This window comes from Daucus carota, chromosome 9, assembly GCF_001625215.2.
Source record: "Daucus carota subsp. sativus chromosome 9, DH1 v3.0, whole genome shotgun sequence".
Taxonomy (NCBI): domain Eukaryota; kingdom Viridiplantae; phylum Streptophyta; class Magnoliopsida; order Apiales; family Apiaceae; genus Daucus; species Daucus carota.
Window position 1 is genome coordinate 12,545,997 of NC_030389.2, and position 19,474 is coordinate 12,565,470.

General features: G+C 34.8%; 1 protein-coding gene across 1 annotated transcript; it reads left to right on the forward strand.

The window, feature by feature from the left end:
- The first annotated feature begins 11,517 nt into the window (after positions 1-11,517).
- LOC108201746 (probable protein arginine N-methyltransferase 3) lies at positions 11,518-19,249 on the forward strand. Its single transcript, XM_017370032.2, has 7 exons — positions 11,518-11,914; positions 12,987-13,541; positions 13,651-13,748; positions 15,624-15,702; positions 16,549-16,803; positions 16,891-17,058; positions 18,517-19,249. The coding sequence occupies exons 1-7, from the start codon at positions 11,630-11,632 to the stop codon at positions 18,970-18,972; spliced, it is 1,896 nt and encodes a 631-aa protein (XP_017225521.1). The 5' UTR covers positions 11,518-11,629; the 3' UTR covers positions 18,973-19,249.
- The last annotated feature ends 225 nt before the right edge of the window (positions 19,250-19,474 follow it).

Sequence of the window (19,474 nt, forward strand, 5' to 3'; positions counted from 1 at the left end):
AAACCAGGTCATCCACTTAATAGCGTTAGGAGTGAGCTGCATCGGGGAACACTTAAACTCATATTTACACAAGTGCTTGAAAAAGACGTGCCACCTCGGGTTCCACCCGGATCTGAGATGCTCCATCCAAACAGGAACAAAGCCGTCAGCCGGGCGATGATATATCCTCTCCTCGGCCTCAGGCCATCTCCACTCAACGTCAGGAGGGAGTTGGAATGCTGCCCGGATCATCTTATCCGCGACATCTTCGGGCATCTCCTTTATGTGATCTCTGAGGGGGAAAGGAGCCCGGGCAACGGATAACAACCTAAACCTAAAATCAAAATCCGCCTTGTCATAGGGAGCCAACCGACCGTTCGGGTGTTTTAACCGGTAGAACCCGGACATGTTGGCATAAAAACTTTTCTCCTCCACAAGAGGAGCCTTGGTAATGAAGTATGATTTGCTATCACCCCAAATACCCTCCGGGGTCATAATAACCTGTCGCCCGGTCGAAACCACCACCTTTTAGTGCGCAGAAACTACTCCAGACTCTTCAATTTCACGATCGGCCATCTTGACTCGGGCGCGATGGGCAAGCGAATAGACCTCGTCTGATTCAGTGTCACTAGAGAACTCCCCGGGGACGGCCGAGTAAGCAACCTCCCTTTGTCTTGGTCTTTTAGAGATACGGACCCGGGCACGATGGGCGAGGGCGTGAGACCCGTCCGATTCACTACCGCTAGAGAACTCTCCGGGAACTTCCGAACAAGCAGCAATCTCTTTACTTGACCGCTGGGGGATCCGGACCATGGACCTAAATAAAGAAGCAACCCGGGTCAGTTTTAAGGATTCGCAAATTATTTCAAGTTTTATTAAGGTCCGGATCCCGTCCTAAATCTATGTGAAGGATACCAAGTCGGAAGGAAGCAATTAAACACATACAAAAGCAATAAGAGAAAGCCTATACCCGGGTCCATATTATCTACCCTACTCAGTTACATAAACACCTTACAAACCAACCCGGGCTCTCCCCTTTTGCAAAACTACGTGAGAAAAAGAGCACTATATACTAGAAGGGGACCCGGGTCCTATGGGTTCTACATATACAAATTGCAGCACAACGAAATTCTCCCAAGTACGAAACAAAGCAAACACAAAAACCCCTACCCGGATCTGACACATATACCCGGGTCGAAAAACCTACCCTTCGCGACTACATACACAACCCACAAACACCTAAAAACATCTATACCATAAAACTACCCAACCCGGGCGCAGTCACTCTACCCGGGTCCAGTTCAAAGACCAAAAGCCACAAACAGTTTCTAAGCTATTTCAAACGAAAATCCAAGATCAAAACCCAAACCCCACCGATATATACATACATATATACACACCTAGACATCAAGAACATTCAAACGAAAAACCAAAAACCAAACCTTCAAAACCCAAACCCAAACTTTTCAAATCGAAAACATGAAACTACAAACCAAAAATGCCGCAAACTTCGCAAGATAAAAGCATAGCAAGTCTAAATACGAGAGGAAAAGAAGCAAAAACACAACGAACACCAGTCTTTACGAACCAACAACAACATACAGAAACGTCACATGCAAAATCTCAAAGAAAAGCTTCGAACAAACGAAGAACAGGCGAAAGACTTACCGGAGAAATGGAAAACAGGCGGAAGCAAAGACACGAAGCAGACGGCGGGACTAAAACTCCGGCGAGAGACAACGAACAGCAAAAAATCCAAGAACCCTTTCCAAGAGAAAACAGAGAAAATCACAGCAGCAAAAAGTAAAAAATGGAAAATGAGAAGGGAGTCCGTACTTATAGCCACGTCCAAAGCCACGTGGCGGCCTCCCATTCGTAGAAAGTCAATAATTACAGCTGTAATTATTACACATCCTCAAAAGGCGCACCAGTTCAACTTCCAAGACACAAGACTCTTCGAATTCCACACATTTCAAACGTTCCGCCATCCCTCAACCAACCCGGGCGTCTCCCACTACCCGGATCCACCAACGAAGAAGTACAAAGGACAACAACACTCATCAAACCCCGACCCTTCGGCAAACTTTAACCTTACCCGGGTCTACCCGGGGAGGGAGGAACAATAACAAAATCTCTAACCTTACCCGGGTCTACCCAAACAGGAGGGCGTCAGCAAAGACTCCGCTCTAGCCCGGATCCGTCCAGGCCGGGGGGCGAGCATGAACACCAACCACACCCGGATCCACTCAATCGGGGAAACAAAAGCAAAAAACCCTACTCTACTCCCTCACATAGAAAATCTATATAAGGGAGTGGGGGGCAAATGATAGGGTATAACCCGGTCAAGGCACACCCGGGTCCTGATAGGGTATAACCCGATCAAGACGCACCCGGGTAGCCACCGACACCACAGTCGACCCCTCGATCCCTCCAGGATACACCACCCAGGTATGACATTGAATCCGGGTATAACCTAAAACATACCCCCGACCGGGATCCATGCATGTACCAGCCGACACTTGCTGTACAAGGCACAGACTGACACGATAAAGACAAATATAACGGTCAACTACGGACGATAGAGACAAGGCAGGGAACATTCCAAAACACTACTTCTACGCTGACACCTGGACACGTGTAGGGGATCGAGCCCCTACACGTGTAGGACCAGGATCCAGGTACGCACCCTTAAACCCTAATCCTTGGCCTATAAATAGACCAAGGGTCTGGAGTTTAAGGGTTACTCTCTTTTTACACTCATCCATACACACACTTCCACTCAGCATATACTCAAACACTCTCAGCCACCAGCAACCACCAACCAAACGCCTTCACCCACCACACATAGATAGCACTCTCTCTAATCTTCATCCTTCCGAAACCCACGCTTACTCTCACGCCGGAGGCGCTTTGGGGCCAAACCCCCCCGCCGGCGTTGTTTTGTAGGCTCCCATCCAGCAGCAGCACCACGGAACCACCAGTCACGGCGGAGGAAGGACCGGGATCGGAGATTGGCGTTATCATGGCTACCCTTGGAAGGCAACCTGATAGCTTACACATCAAAAAACAATCTTGAAAAAATTAACAGAGATACCCTGATTTTCTTTATCAAGCTTAGAGCCTCCCATAAAAGCTTTTCTAATCTATTCTGATAAAGTTTGTGTCCAAACTTGGAACGTGATTTTTGATTTCTTCGAGAGCCAGACAAGATTCTGAGTAAGCAAAGACTGTGGAAGCGTAACAACCCTCTTCTTCTGCACATCACAAAATCATTTATTCTACTAATAGTCATCCTTTAATAACACTATACTGGGAGCTAAGTCATGCTTCGAGTCCTAAGGAAATCATTTGAAAATTTGGGTGTATCAAGGGAGTTGAACGCCCATGCTCCTGGTTTTGAATGCCCACGTAGTTGAGGATTAATTGAAGCTGCTTTTCTGGTCTTTTTTAACACACGTAAACGTGAAATCTTGATAAACTTTTTGATATGGTACATAATAAAGGAGGCATATTTGTTTTTGACTGATTTCTGAGCTGTAACAATCCACGAAACCGGTAACCAGAAGATCATAAAAACTAATCCAGTAAACCAGACAATGAATAGTTTAGGTATCAAATCGCATGTCATCTAAGTTCTAACAGATGGCCTAGTGTAATATCCAGACAATCTTCCCAGCTTCCTTTTGCTTCGTTTGATGAAATTTAACAGCTTCTTTCATGCTAGGCCGATATTTGGGGTTTGGATGTATACACAAAACTGCTACTTTATGACTTGAACCATTATCCATCGGACAAGGGAGGCGTTGGTCCCGAATACCATTCAACTGAAAATCTCAAATGTTTCATAGTGCTGATGATGAGGAAGTCCATAGCATTGATGAGATAGATGAGATAAAATCATCAATGTACTATGACTTTTTTTTTTGCTCTAGGCATACACAGGTGATTAACAATAGTGGCGGAACTAGGAAATGTAGCTTATGTGATCGCCCAATAAGAGGCTTCTTGATCTCATCCGGTGCAATATGTAGGGCTGGTAGGTGACATTATTATCAGGTTCAGATGTTCGGTAGTTTCTGTTCTGTCAACTGCCTTTCAGTCAATACCAACTTCTTTCTTCTCCAAATATATTTTTAGTTCCATACCGGACCTGGCAACCAATGCAGTACGGCTGACTTCTCTTGAATTTAATGTCACTATTTTACTTCTAAGTTATTTGCTTATACACTAGTTAGACTAGAAAAACTGAAACTATTGTTCTGTTTGGCCATATTACAGTTTTGGCTTGATCAATCATTTTAATCAGATTGATTTAGGTATTCTGGTAGCAATTATATACATAAATTCTAACTGTTTTCACTATTTGTATCCCAAGTAAGCAAGACTTAAAGCTATAAATATAAGAACTCTAGTAAAAAAGGAATTCAAGCATTGCAGCATTTTCTTACAACTTCCAACCAGTAATACCACTGTGTTTTTGTGCAATTCTCCACAGCTTCATTCCACCACATAAAAGGATCTCATTTACTCTTACTTGATTTGATTGTTATGGTCACTATGATGCCGTGGAAGATTTGATTATAGTCACCATCACACGGGAAAGAGTGAATTTCATGAGCTGAACAAAATTGAACATAGAACCAAACCAGTTACTTAAATCTTGTATAAATTTCTAATAACAGACACAGGCTTACATGTCAAGCTAATACAAGCAACTTATTGCAGACCCTTGTGAGTTTAACATTGAAGTCTGCCGATCACCCATGTCTTTTATCTTGATGAAACATGCATAACAACAGAAAATGTCCTGGCGGTCTCATGTAAGCTAGATTATATTATGTGACCCTTATTTATACTAGCTAGCCTGTGCAAAACACGGGTGGTTTTTAATTATTTATAAATTTTTTAAATATATTGTAACTGGTGTGAAAAGAATTTAATTTATAAATAATAAATTAAAATTTTCAATTAAATAAAATTTGAAATTATGATTTGTTTGTAAGTCAGAACTATTGTAAAAATATATAGTCACAGTCATTAATGTCTTCAAATAAACTATTGTAATCAAGCTATTTCTTTTCTTTTATATATCATGTCGAAGTATTAAATTTTTTCTATTAGATTTTAATATATAGGGGAATTATCTTGTATATTGTTTTTTCAATCTTATTTTCAAAAATACTACCTTATCCAATCTTATTTTCAAATCTCTAAAATATTTTCAAAAATACTACCTTTTTGAAAATATTTTCCAAAAATACGGTGGTTGCATATGCAACCATATATGCAACTACAAATCTTGATTTCAAGTTTCAGTTTTCAAATGTCATTTTCGACCTCATCTTTGGAGTCGATATATATATATATATATATATATCGACTCCAAAGATGAGGTCGAAAATGACATTTGAAAACTGGAACTCGAAATCAGGAATTCAGTTGCATATATAGTTGCATATGGTTGTATTCAGTTGCATATGGTTGCATTCAGTTGATTCTATTGCAATCTAATGGCCCCGCCAGGGGCACACCATACATCCGTTGCAACTTACAGTTTTCAGTTGCATTTAGTTGCATATGAGGTTGCATTTAGTTGCATATGAGGTTGCATTCAGTTGATTCTATTGCAATCTAATGGCCCCGCCAGGGGCACCCATACTTCAGTTGGAACTTACAGTTTTCAGTTGCATTTAGTTGCATATGAGGTTGCGTGCAACCTCATATGCAACCTCATATGCAACGGAAAACTGTAAGTTGCAACTGATGTATGGGTGCCCCTGGCGGGGCCATTAGATTACAATAGAAGCAACCTCATATGCAACCTCATATGCAACGGAAAACTGTAAGTTGCAACTGACGTATGGGTGCCCCTGGCGGGGCCATTAGATTACAATAGAATCAACTGAATACAACCCATATGCAACCATATATGCAACTGAATTCCTGATTTCAAGTTCCAGTTTTCAAATGTCATTTTCGACCTCATATTTGGAATCGATATATATATATATATATATATATATATATATATATATATATATATATCGATTCCAACGATGAGGTCGAAAATGACATTTGAAATCTGAAACTTGAAATCAGGATTTGTAGTTGCATATATGGTTGCATATGCAACCACGGTATTTTTGAAAATATTTTAGAGAAGGTAGTATTTTTGAAAATAAGATTGGATAAGGTAGTATTTTTGGAAATAAGATTAAAAACGTGATTATTAATAAAAAAAAGCCCTAATATATATTGAGTAGAATATGTGACGTCAACTTCCATTAGATTATATTTATAAATGTATTTTATATTAGAATTATTATAATATGGTTTAAATTTGACTTACTAATTTTAAAATATATTAGATAAAAATAATTTTGTGACAGTGCGATTTATATGATTCTACAATTAAAACTGGTAGGAAATATTTATTTTGGATTAAAATATCCGGCTTATTAATTTTAAAATATATTAGATAAAAATAATTTTGTGACGGTGCGATTTATATGATTCTACAATTAAAGCGGTAAGAAATATTTATTTTGAATTAAAAAAATCATAAACATGTGAAAGTCGGAATTTGTTTTGGATTCAGAAAAGTAATTATAAATATGCAAGTAGATATCAGTTGCCTTATAGAATTAGAAGTTAATTTTGTTCTAATCAAACGGTACCTATTTGTTCAATATACGATCCAACGGATGATAAGCTTTTGGACCACGTGACCATGCGACCAAATTATCTCTTTTACGCTTATTATATATAAGTATATAATGTATATTCTTACGCTTATTATATATAAGTATATAATGTATATTCTTGTAACTAAATTCATACACCCGCGTATTTTAATACTCTCATAAAATATAATTTGATAAATTATTTTGAATTTTTTCCCTCTGAATAAAAGTCTAATGTTTAAATTTTTATAAAAAAAATTTAGAAATAAATTATGGACATATTTTATATGCGCCTTAAAACATTTATCGAGTAATAAAAAAAACTCCAAAGAAATTCGCTGAGTTATATTAAGCAGAGTTATAATATGTAACATTTATTTATATGTATGCAACTAAATTAAAATAATAAATATTATATTTATAGAGAAAAATTGTATGAAGTCCACTTTTAAAAAAAAGAGTTTTGAAGTCTCATTCTTTAAAATAGTATAATATATAATCTAATGGTTTTAGTTTAGTTTTTTTTGTTATATAATATTTTTAACATCCGGTGAAGATGTGTTTTGACTTAAATTATAGATATTTGTTTTGATAAAATAAAAATTTATATTATGTATGTACAGAAATACTCAAATACCCTTGAATTAACAACTCATATTTAGCCCGCAAGGGTTGATTCAGCTGGTTGAAGAGGGGACAAGTATCCTCTTGGTCACAGGTTCGACTCCCAAAGGGAGCAGAATTGGTGATTATGCCTCCTGGATCAGAGCCTGTCGCGCTTAGGTGCGGTTTACCTTGGTTCACGTAGATTGCAGGCTATTGCGTGAGCTCGTGGGTTTACCCAGTGCGCATCCGAAGGGTAGCGTCTGCGGGTTCCTACGTTAAAAAAAAAAAAAAAAACTCATATTTTACATTATTGAAAATTTTTAACGGAAGGGTAACAAACTTAATATTTTTTTTAATATTTAGGGGGCGAACTACCACATTTCACATTTCAATATATGGATACTCTTTCGTGATTGAACGAAATTAAAGATTACAAACTGCAATTAACCTATTGATGATTTTAATTTATAATATCATTTACTCTTATTTAACGAAGAATTTTAGTGATTTGATGATGCTCTAAACATGAATATTGATCTCAGGAAACTTAAAACTTATATGTGTAATACAAGTATGGTTAACCTCTAACTAATAATTTGAAATCTAAAGATGTAAAAATCCTATATATTTTTTTATAGATATAGGCTCGGGGCATTGCTGAAACAACAACAAAAATTTGTCGAGAAATAGACAAAAGATTGTATGATAAATCTAAAAATAGTTTCTTTGAACAATAGCTTTTAGCTCTGAAGCTGTTTTTAGAAATAAGAGTTCCCTTACTTTTGGAAAAAGCTGTTTTTCAATTTTTTCGGAAAGTTGTCATAAATTTCACTATCAAACCTCATCAAAAACATTAATTTTTTATATTATAACTCAAAATATGCAAATATAAGAAAAAAATTACTCCCTCTGTCCCATCTAATTCTTATCATTTGAAATGGAATGCTCTACACGCATTTTAAGGCTCATAAAAAATATAGCTTCATAACTTATTTTTAATTTTTTTTTCAGAATAAAAGTTTAAGCATTAAATTTTTATTCAAAAAAAGAAAATTTTAAAAATAAGTTATAGAACTATATTTTTTATGAGTTTTAAAATGCGTGTCGAACACTCCCCTCCAAATGATAAGATTTGGAGGGGACGGAGGGAGTACAAAACAGTTATCTGATTTTTACAACAACACTTTTTTTAAAAATAATTTTTCTAACAACATATTAGTTTTTAACAACACTGCTGGATATACCTTGCATTGATTTGTGATTATTTGAAAATAATTATATATATATATATATATATATATATATATATATATATATATATAATAAAAGGACATTATATTTAAAAAACCTAAAATATAAAAATTTAGCTCGTCAAAAATACAAAATCAGATCGCTTTTTAAGTACAAAACACAAGTGTATCACATAATATCAGTATTTTAAAAATCCCCGATTTCACTGATTAATCTCCTATAAAGTGTCGTCCGATTCGATTTTTGAGATCCGATTAATCCTTACAAAATTTTCTTAATAGGAATATATATAATAAATTATTAAAATTAAAATACTATATTACCTTAAATACGAACAAATATAGAATTTATGATACAGTAAATATATTTGTTATTAAATAACTAATATAATAATAATAATTATATATTAAATATCTATTTGATATTAAAATACAGCTAATTTTCATTCAGATAATTCTTAATCAATATATCAATATACTTATATAAAGCAGAAGCGAGGGACGTGTAGGTAGCGCCTCTCACATCGCTCCGTTCTATTTTTCTAATTTTCTGAAATTTTTGGATGAAAAATATCAAAATTTAGAACTACCTTTTTTAGTTTTGGGTATATTAAAAGCAAGTTTCAAAATCTGATTTTGTTTCAAATTATTTATGGAATATAGTAGCTTGAAAGTTTTAATCTGATTTTGTTTCAGATTATTTAATTATGGGAAATACAAATTATTTATGGAATATAGCAGTTTGAAAGTTTTAATTTGATTTTGTTTCAGATTATTTAATTATGGGAAAAAGTAGCACACAAGTCTCTCTGCACCTATAAATACTCCTATAAGTTGTAAGGTTTTGGATCAGCTAAACACAACCTCCTCTCTCTCAATACCACAACTCTACCTCTCTCTGGTGATAGGTCTCTTGCTCGATTTCTAACTCGGTGATGCCGTTCTTCAGCAACGATATGTGAAGGCTGTTTATACAGTATTAAAAAAATAAAAATTGTTGCAAGCAAAGGTAGTTATAGACCGCTATGTGAGAATCGACAAATCCAAACACGGGAGAAGAATATAGTCTTCACATGATATTAATGGATGATATCAATAAATTAACTATCAATGATGTATGTTTGTTGGTTATTCTCTTATAATATTTGTTTTGTTCATCAGACATGTTTGTTGTTGTTAATTTTTATATGATTTATTTTATAAATAGGAAAAAATTATTCTTGCGTTATCTGTTTGCTTCGTTTAAGCAACTTTTAAGTGAAGACTGTTCATACAGTATTAAAAAATAAATATTGTTACAAGCAAGGGTAGTTATAGACCGCTATTTCACAGATTTAAGTTAGATGTTTTTGTGCACAATCAATCCAAAAAAATTAGAGGAAGGTGACAATTAGGGGTGTAAACGAGCCGAGCCGAGTCGAACACTGCTAGGCTCGGCTCGAGCTCGACTGAAAAGTTCGGAGCTCGAGCTCGAGTTCGAGTTCGACCGAGCCTTTAATTTCAAGTTCGAAGCTCGGCTCGTAAATAGTTCGATAGGCTCGAGTTCGGCTCGAAAGCTCGAATCGAGTTACCAAATATTGACAAAAACTCGAAATATGATCGGTTCGACTCGAGTTCGATTCGATTAAATATATAAATTATAAATAAAATATTGAATATATTTGGAAAAATATATTTATAATAAAAAAATGAAAAAATAATAGAGGCTCGATAAGGCTCGCGAACCTTACGAGCCGAGTAATTTGAAGCTCGAGCTCGGCTCGGTAAAATATTCGAATAGCTCGAGCTCGAGCTCGGCTCGATTATTACCGAATCAAATTCGAATATTTTCCGAGCCGAACTCGAGTATCTCATGAATAGTTTGGTTTGTTCGATTACTTTTCAAAAAAAAAAACACAAATAAAATTAAGATTCGTCGTGCTTTAAATTGTTAATTACATGTAATTTTTTTTCCATTTTTTCAACATGAATAATGGTCCAATTTTGCAATTTTATATATTAGTATTGGTAGTAGATCAATTTTTTTATAATATAGAATTTATTTTATCCTACAAATATTAATTTTCAATCATTAATATAATTTTTATACACAGCCACAAAATTATTATATTCTACAATTATTAATATTGAATCATTACTATAATTTTTATAGGCCGCCGCAACGCGCGGATTCTCAACTAGTTTACAATTAATCCTGAATCAGTAATTCAACTAATAAATAATTCTTGATTTTCTATTAATCTTGAATCGGTAATTGAACTGATTACATCCGATTATCAATTTTTTAACACCGATGGTGTCTTCGTTTTCTCTAATTTATTATTGTCTAAATTATTTTTAAAGTAAACAGAGGGAGACATCAAAGTAGGGTTTTATAGGGCTGTTAACGAAACGAATATTTAATGAAATATTCGGTATTCGAATTCGTTTAACATTATTCGTATTCGTTTGTTAACAAATACAAATACGAATTCAAATCTTAAAAAATATTCGGTTTGTTAACGAATACAAATTCGAATAGATAAATATTCGTATTCGCTATTCGCTTAATTATTCGGAAATTAAATTATATATATATATATATATATATATATATTTTATATTATATAGAAAAATATTATATTTTTATTTAATAAGATTATGTACTGGTAAGGGGAGCTCTTCTAGTTATAGGCACAGACCGACAAATCAGAAACAAAATGTCACACCTTCTGGTTTATCCAGGTTTGTTCAATCAGTAATTTGAATTTTATATTATTTGAGTTGGATGACTTTTTTATAGTTTGCTTGAATTGGTGAAGTATGGGAGTTTATAACTTTTGTCACGTGTCAGCAGTTTAGTTATTTTTTTTATTTTCTTTTAAATGAGTGTCTTAAACGAATATGAATAGTTCGTGAACTTAACCGAATACGAATACGAATACAAATAACTATTCGGATAATAAACGAATACAAATCCGAATATGTATATTTAAACCGAATACAAATACAAAAACTATAATATTCGTTTCGAATTCGTTTCGTTAACACCCCTAGGGTTTTAGAGCGGCCACATCTAGGGTTTAAGAGTTCTACAAAATCCCCCCAATTTCTACTTGTTCATCATTAGCAATGTCTGCCAATGAAACGCCACAGCACGCTGAGCAATGGAACGATTCGGAAGAAGATGATGACATGGAGGAACAGAACTGGGATGATTTCGTAGCTGACGAAGAAGATGATGAAGAGTTTGATTCTGTCATGCTCTGTTTGTTCTGTGCTTCCACCTACAAATCAAGTGACGAGCTTTTTCAACATTGTAAAGCGGCTCATTGTTTCGATTTTTCGAGCCTTAAGAATGATCTCAAGCTCGATTTCTATGGGTGTTTTAAGCTCATTAACTATGTTCGCTCTCAGGTATTGTCATTTTGTTTCTCAATTTGTATATTTATCATATGTTTTTTGTGTTTATTGTTGATTTTTGTAGTTCGGCCTGACTTTTCGTAAAGTTTAAGTTTTTCTTGTTGAAGTTGATTATAGATAGCTTTTGTTCAAACTAAAACACACGAAGAATTGTTATATTCAAGTACGGTTCTCAAACTCGGTAAAGTGTGTGCGAATAAAGTCAAAGTGATGAGTAAAATTTACGGGAGTGAGTATTCGGATAAACACTTCTGTTTTTGTTATTGAATGAACTAAATCTTTCGGAACTATATAAGAATATAAGCCTAGAATACAAATTAAAGGAAGCTGCAAGTTTTTGGATACAATGTGGAAGACAGAGTTACATTTTCTTGTGGCAGTTTAAATGAGTTGTGAATGATAAGCGCCAACTAGTTCTGAATCTATGGTTTGTTTGGTATTAGTATATAATAGTATTAATATATGAAGCCCCCCTCTATAAGGGAGTTCATGGCTTCATGACATCTCTGGTCAAATAATAATATCATCCGAATATTTTCTATGGTTTAATATTCATCCAAGATGTTGCCTATGTGTCCAATATAAGGATGTCAGTTGATTTTCGATCCTTCACGACCTGATCAGACTGAACCAAAGCCTAAGATTTGGATTTGGTTTTTATTCTCTACACCCTAAATGTTTTCTGTTTAGATTTGGTTTTTATTATACCACAACCAAACAATATATAACGCACTGTATATACAGTGTGCTGTAAATATATTGTAATTATAAAATACCAATGTATATATGCTTTACATATTACCTGGATTTCAGTTGGGTTTCGAGTTCTTGCTAAACCCAAACCTATCCGAAATCTGTGGTTGGTGTATGATCTGAATTAATGGGCAATGACTCGATCCGACTTGTTGTCATCCCTTTTTCAATTGTCCATTTGAAGGCAGGACCAATTTACATTTCCAAGAGTCATCTTTATGGATTATGGAACTTCTAGAATCTGCAATTCAAGTCTAAGTTTTTCTGACATCTTTAATTCCTAAAAGAATTTGTTTACAATAATTGTTACCAGGTTGCAAAGAATAGTTGCTGGGCTTGTGGGTGTAGCTTTGGGTCTAAGGAAGATCTGCATGGTCATTTGCATGATATTGTCAATTTTAAAGAATGTACACGTCCATGGGATGATGACAAGTATCTTAACTCCTTCTTGCAAGAGGATCCTCTTTTGCACAATTTCTTTGAAGATGACGAATACGAAGGGGGTTACAATGTATTAGCTGATGATGATGAGCTAGGGAGAATTTGGAGTGGTACTGAGAGAATGATGATTGACGATGAGACTGATTTGGAAACAATGGCACCTGAATGTAACTCTCCCTTGGAAGATGGATCAAAGCAGATTGTTTATGCTTTAGCAACCCATTCCATTTCGGAAGTTCCGTTGGTTAAGGATACCGTGAGCAGCAGCGATTTAAGCAATGGTGGCACATCGTTTAGCTATCCTAACAATAAGCCCTTGCAAAAATTTTCTGCAAAGATTTCAGAAAATGAAATTATGAATGTGAACAGAAGTTATTTTGGATCTTACAGTTCATTTGGCATCCACAGGGAGATGATCAGTGATAAGGTTTCTCTTTCTAGAGGACCAGTCGTCCATACATTTCTGTTGTAGTAGGTTTGTGGTTTACTTTATGTGATCCTATTATAAGCCTAATGAACTCTATTTCTTAATGAAGGTAAGAACAGATGCCTATCACAGAGCACTTACAGACAATCCTTCTCTTCTAAAAGGGGCTGTTGTGATGGATGTAGGTTGTGGGACTGGCATACTAAGGTGTGATAATATTCTTATTGTTACTGATGCAGTATCTATTTTCCTATCGTGCGTGTTATGTGCCAATTTGTTTTTCTTTTTGTTTCATGCCTTTGTGTTTCTGTATATGTTAATATATGCTTTTAAAAAGTGGGGTAAGAAGAAAAATATGGAATGACACCAAACAGAATTAATAATGACAATGAATAGGAAGAGGTTACCAAAGTTTTGTGCTGATTCAGTGTCATTCTGTCTAATACTCAATCCTAAAAGAAATTTCCCTCTGTTCCATCATTATCCTCGATCTAAGACTTTATTATGTGAATGGTTTGTACATAAAATTGTTAAGTATCTTATTCTTCAGTTTCTCCAATTGCTTTTTTCTTTCTGTGGTATGTCTTTACTTTAGGGATGGCAACAGATCGGGTTTGGATCGGGTTTTATCCAAATCCAAATATTTTCGGGTCTCAAAACTAATACCAAATCCAAATCCCTCGGGTTTCGGATCGGATATCCGGATCGGATTTTTTCCGGGTATAATTTTTTTAAAATAATATAGTAAAGTCCATTATATTTAATACGAGCTAGTAATACTATTTTTTGTTATTTGAGCAAATAATATTATATATATAATGCACATAATATTATAAATGAATAAGTTTTATTAGTGAGCATATGCTCCCTCCATTCCAAAATAAAGTCGCTTCGACTTTTTGTACGTAATTTGAGGTGTAAAAAAACATATTTTTACACATCATTTTTCAAATTTTCTTTTTCTGAATAAAAGTTTAAGATATATATTTTATTAAGAAAAAGAAAATTTGAAAAATAATATGTAAAATATTTTTATTTAAGGTATGTTTATTTTCTTTATCATATCACTGGATCTTCTTTTACTTCTGGGTATTCTTTGTTCAGACTTGAAGATGCTGAATTCAAATGAAACATGCATGGCATTAAGTGTAATTACTTCTATTATTAGAACAAAAGGTGGTTGAGTCTGCACACAAAAATGTCTCATATTTCGCACTGGCGTATTAAAAGCTATACTTTGTGTTCACCTAATTTATTTTCTTATACGCTGTAAAAATTAATTAATAGTCTCAATATCTGTGCCAAAAGTCTGATTGAATAATTAGGAGTAAAATGTAGTGAGAAGTGTTGAGTTCATCACCATTGTTATCAAGTCGACGAGTCGACGACTAGTCGACGACTAGTCGACGACTAGTCGACAAGTCGTTTTATAGAATAAGTCAAGCAACGACTTGTTTAGTTTGGCGACTTATTTTTTCAACATTTCAGTGTCTCCCTAATCTTTATATCATTTCAACTTCACATTATTATTTCCTTCCTGTCACTACTTTTTGGCTTCAGGCTATGTAATATTTGTATCATTCTATACATATTAAGTATATCCCTAATCTTTGTATCATTTCAACTTCACATTATTATTTCTTTCTTATCACTACTTTCTGGCTTCAATTTATATGTGAACTAACAATCTGCTACGTCATATACGTCTCAATGTTGTTCATTATCTTTTACTTTCGATTCAAACTATAAACTGATGTGCGTTCAACTATATTTCATACATTAAATCTAGTAAAATATGTATAAGAATGACTTGATGACTTTTTACGACTAGTTGAGCGACTTGTCGACTAGTCGATTCCAAGGTATCCCAGCGCCGAGGCTCGACTTGGCGCCGTAATAAGCTTGTTCATCACACGACTGCACTTTTCTTGTGTGCCCCTTTATATTATTTGATTATTTAAGAAACTGAATTAGACATAATATATCACGAGCTATCTTCTGGTAAATCTGTTTGATTGCACGTTCAATAATTATCAATTATATGTTCACCAGCTGAGTTATATTTTGTTTTGTTTTTACTAGTCTGTTCGCAGCCAAGGCAGGGGCATCTAGGGTTTTTGCAGTTGAAGCAAGTGACAAAATGGCTGCAGTAGCTAGTCAAGTAACCATTATAGCCTTTTAGTTACTGAAACAATCATTTATTTCCTTTGAATGTTATTGATCACCTGAATCTTACATGTTTATTTCTTTATCTCTAGCTTTTGTGATTGATTTTCCCTTCTTAGTATCCCAGTCTTCAAAAGTTTTTGCATAATTCTAAATTTGACAGAAATGCAAATAAAGGAGTTTATCTTGTCTAATAGTTTATTGGCAGAGAGTTTGGTTACACATTCCTTGCCAAAGGTGGTAAACTCAACCTGTGACTCTACTGTAGTACGTGGATACAGGCTGGTACTGAAGTCAGAAACGTCAATGCAATTCTTTTTATAATGTTTTTGAACTAGCATGCATCTCTGTTCACGATTGTAATGCTCACTTGGAGTCTTCAACCATAACTATTCATAAGACTCAGTTTATTTCTTTATGTAATGTGATAATTAAATTGTTGGCTTTTACCCTTTTCTGCAACTGCCTCTGGTTTGTTGTGATCTGTGCATTAACTATATATATGCTCCAAAAGAACAATTTGATTCTCTCAAAATTCCCATGAAAGTAAATGGATTCAGAAACTAAACTGGACACTTGGGAAAAATATCTCTTGAAAACTACTCATACTTGAAACATGGTAGGCAATCACTATATTTTATTTTAGTTTAGTAGCAGAAGGAAAAATTTGAAGTTTTCATTATATTTTCATGGTTCAAGTTCACCATTCTTTTTGTGTGTAGTCACTATTCTTGACAATTCAAGACAACTCCTTGTTGCTTTTTTTTAGTTGAATGGCGGTTTTCCAATTCTTGTCATCATAATATCTTGCAGATGAACATGTTTTGTTGTGAATGTGCAGATTGCTAAAGAGAATGGCCTCTTGTGTGAAAGCAAGGCAGAAGGTAGCAATGAGTGCTCGGGGGTGATAAACGTTGTACATGGTATGATCGAAGATGTTAGTTCAGAACATGTTAAACCCCAAAGCGTTGATGTGCTAGTGAGTGAATGGATGGGATATTGCCTACTCTATGAATCAATGCTCAGCTCTGTACTTACTGCTCGTGATAAATGGTTGAAGCCTGGGGGAGCCATTTTGCCAGACACGGCAACTATGGTGAGATTCTAGAGAGGGCATATACTATTTGCTCCCATGAATTGGAATCTAAGGTCTGACTTTGTGCCTTCTCTCCTTTGCTTTCAGTTTGTTGCTGGATTCGCAAAAGGTGCTACCAGTATTCCATTTTGGGAAGATGTATATGGTTTCAGCATGTCTTGTGTTGGCAGGGAACTTGTTGAAGATGCTTCAAAACATCCCATAGTGGATGTTGTGGATCCTCAAGATATAGTAACTAATGCTGTGGTTCTACAGGTCAATATTCTTCATTCTTTTTGTACTGAAACAGTTACATAGTTAAGAGTATACAATTTCTAAGCAATTTTTTACTAAATTAAAAATTAACTGCACAAAAGTAATATGACTTTTCCATGTTACTTGTCTCTTGTTGGGTGCAGAGGGACAGCTCATGGTCCCTTTCTTCCTAGTTGAGTACTTTCTCCTCTCAAACTATCTTCTAAGAATACTTTTCTTCCCAGGACCCTGATCATCAAACCCCAACAATTAAATTACACCTTGAAATTATTAGTTGAATTCTGTTCAAACAATCCCAACATGAATTTAGCAGTCGAATTTATTTTTTGTGGTGGGTGGCAGAGTCATCTTGTGTTGGAGATGGTATAATTGGGACGAAAGTTAATTATGTGATATATTAGTGAATGACCTGTGGGAAAACGTGTGTGTCGCTGTAACCTAGGCACGCTTACTAGTTACCCAAGCTGTTACCTAATTAGAGGAAGCATGTGGTTTCCTTAAAAATATAAACTTGGATCATTTAGTTGCTTTAAAACAAACTAAAGTTGGTAAAACTACAGAGCAGTACAAAGTGTAAATGACGGGCCACCAAATTGATATCCGCTCTTTGATTTTTATGGGTATGAATTATATATTTACTTCAACAAAGCTCTGGTGCTAGTAAGGGTGTTGAGTATGAAATTGGAAAAGTAAATGTGTTATCAAGAAGCAGATGTGCAGATATGTGAATTTGTATTATGTCTTTGTGCGTGTGTGTTTGTAGACAATATAAGATATTTTTTGATACCATGAAGTAGACAAATATTTTTCTGGCATGGTACTATTAAGAATTAGGATAGCTACTTGTACTCGTTCTACATCAAGTTATGATAGGTTAGATTGTGACATTGGCACATTGCACTAGAACAAAACAATAATGATTTATACTTCCATACCACATAAAACCTAGGAGGACTTCTTATTAGTGAAACATTATTTTGCTCCGAGATGGAATATGTTCAGAACTTGGATCAAAGGCTCAATGCTATGATAGGCAGGTAGGTTTTACATTTATTATTTGTTATTATAAGGGTTGCATCTTCAAATTAAAATGCCCAGTGTTTATTTTGTTAACCTTGTAGCTTGTACGTAATAGACCGAATCAGTTGTTCACTTTTGTTGAGAAACAAAGTTCTGAAGTTTAATTTTGTGCTTACTAATGTATATATTGGACCTAAATACTGAATTTACCTATGCCATCTCACCATAGTTCCTCTTCCATTAACAACCAAGTCTTGGATGCCGTCTTCATATGGTAGATGGTGATATTCTAGAGTTCTTTTCCAGCCTACTTTCTTCACCATAAAGATATACTCTATATAAGAAAAATATATATTGTTTTTTCTGAGACAGTGATTGTTCTTGCTTTGTTGTTTTCTTAAATATTTTGAATTAACTGCTTGTTCTTAATGGTGTCAGACTTTTGACTTGGTGACACTGAAATCTGAAGAAATGAACTTCACGGCGACAGTTGAGCTAGAACCAAAGTTCGATGCCTCTAAAATTAATACAGGTTCAGAATCCAGAACAATGTGGTGTTATGGAGTTGTTTTATGGTTTGAGAATGGCTTTACTAGTAGGTTTTGTCACGAAAACCCTGTCATTCTGTCCACTTCACCATATACTCCCAGCACACATTGGTCCCAGACAATATTCACTTTCAAGGAACCAATTGCACTATCATCTGGAAAATCCAAGGCTAATATATCTTCACCTGTTGGTACAGAAGCTAGCCCAGCAATGAAATTGCGCTTGCGCATCAGTATTGCACGTGCTCTGGAGCATCGCAGCATTGACATTGCCATTGAAACAACTGCTATTGGATTTGAAGGGCGGAAACACAGTTTGCCGGTGCAAATATTTAATTTATGCTAGATGACAATTCTCATCCGGCACCAGTAGTCCAGAAAAGGCGTATGAGCATTACATTCCCCTTTGAGGGCATTGATACAGTGTTGTGCCCTTTTTTCGGTTTTTTCTTGCCCAGGGGTCGAGATGACTCAAGTTAGGTGTCATCTTCGAGTGTTATTGTATTAATGTGCCATAGGCTGAAAGTAAAATGTTGTCATATACCTTATATTTAATTTTTTGTAACTTTATAGTTCATAAATTTTGTTTAGAATTTATTTAAAATTATGCTCAATTTGTAACAGCGAGCTCTCTTTAGCAAGGTTGAAGATGCACATAGAAGAAATTAGAACCTAGTAAACTATTTTTACTTTTCTATCCAACTCAATTTCCAAACTTTATTATTAATAAATTATACTAGTTTACAATGTTTGAAACTTTTTTGGGTATTTAATAATTATTTTATGCGGTAGTTAGCTCTGAAATTTGAACAAATTTTAATATATATAGGTTTTATTTCAATACAAAC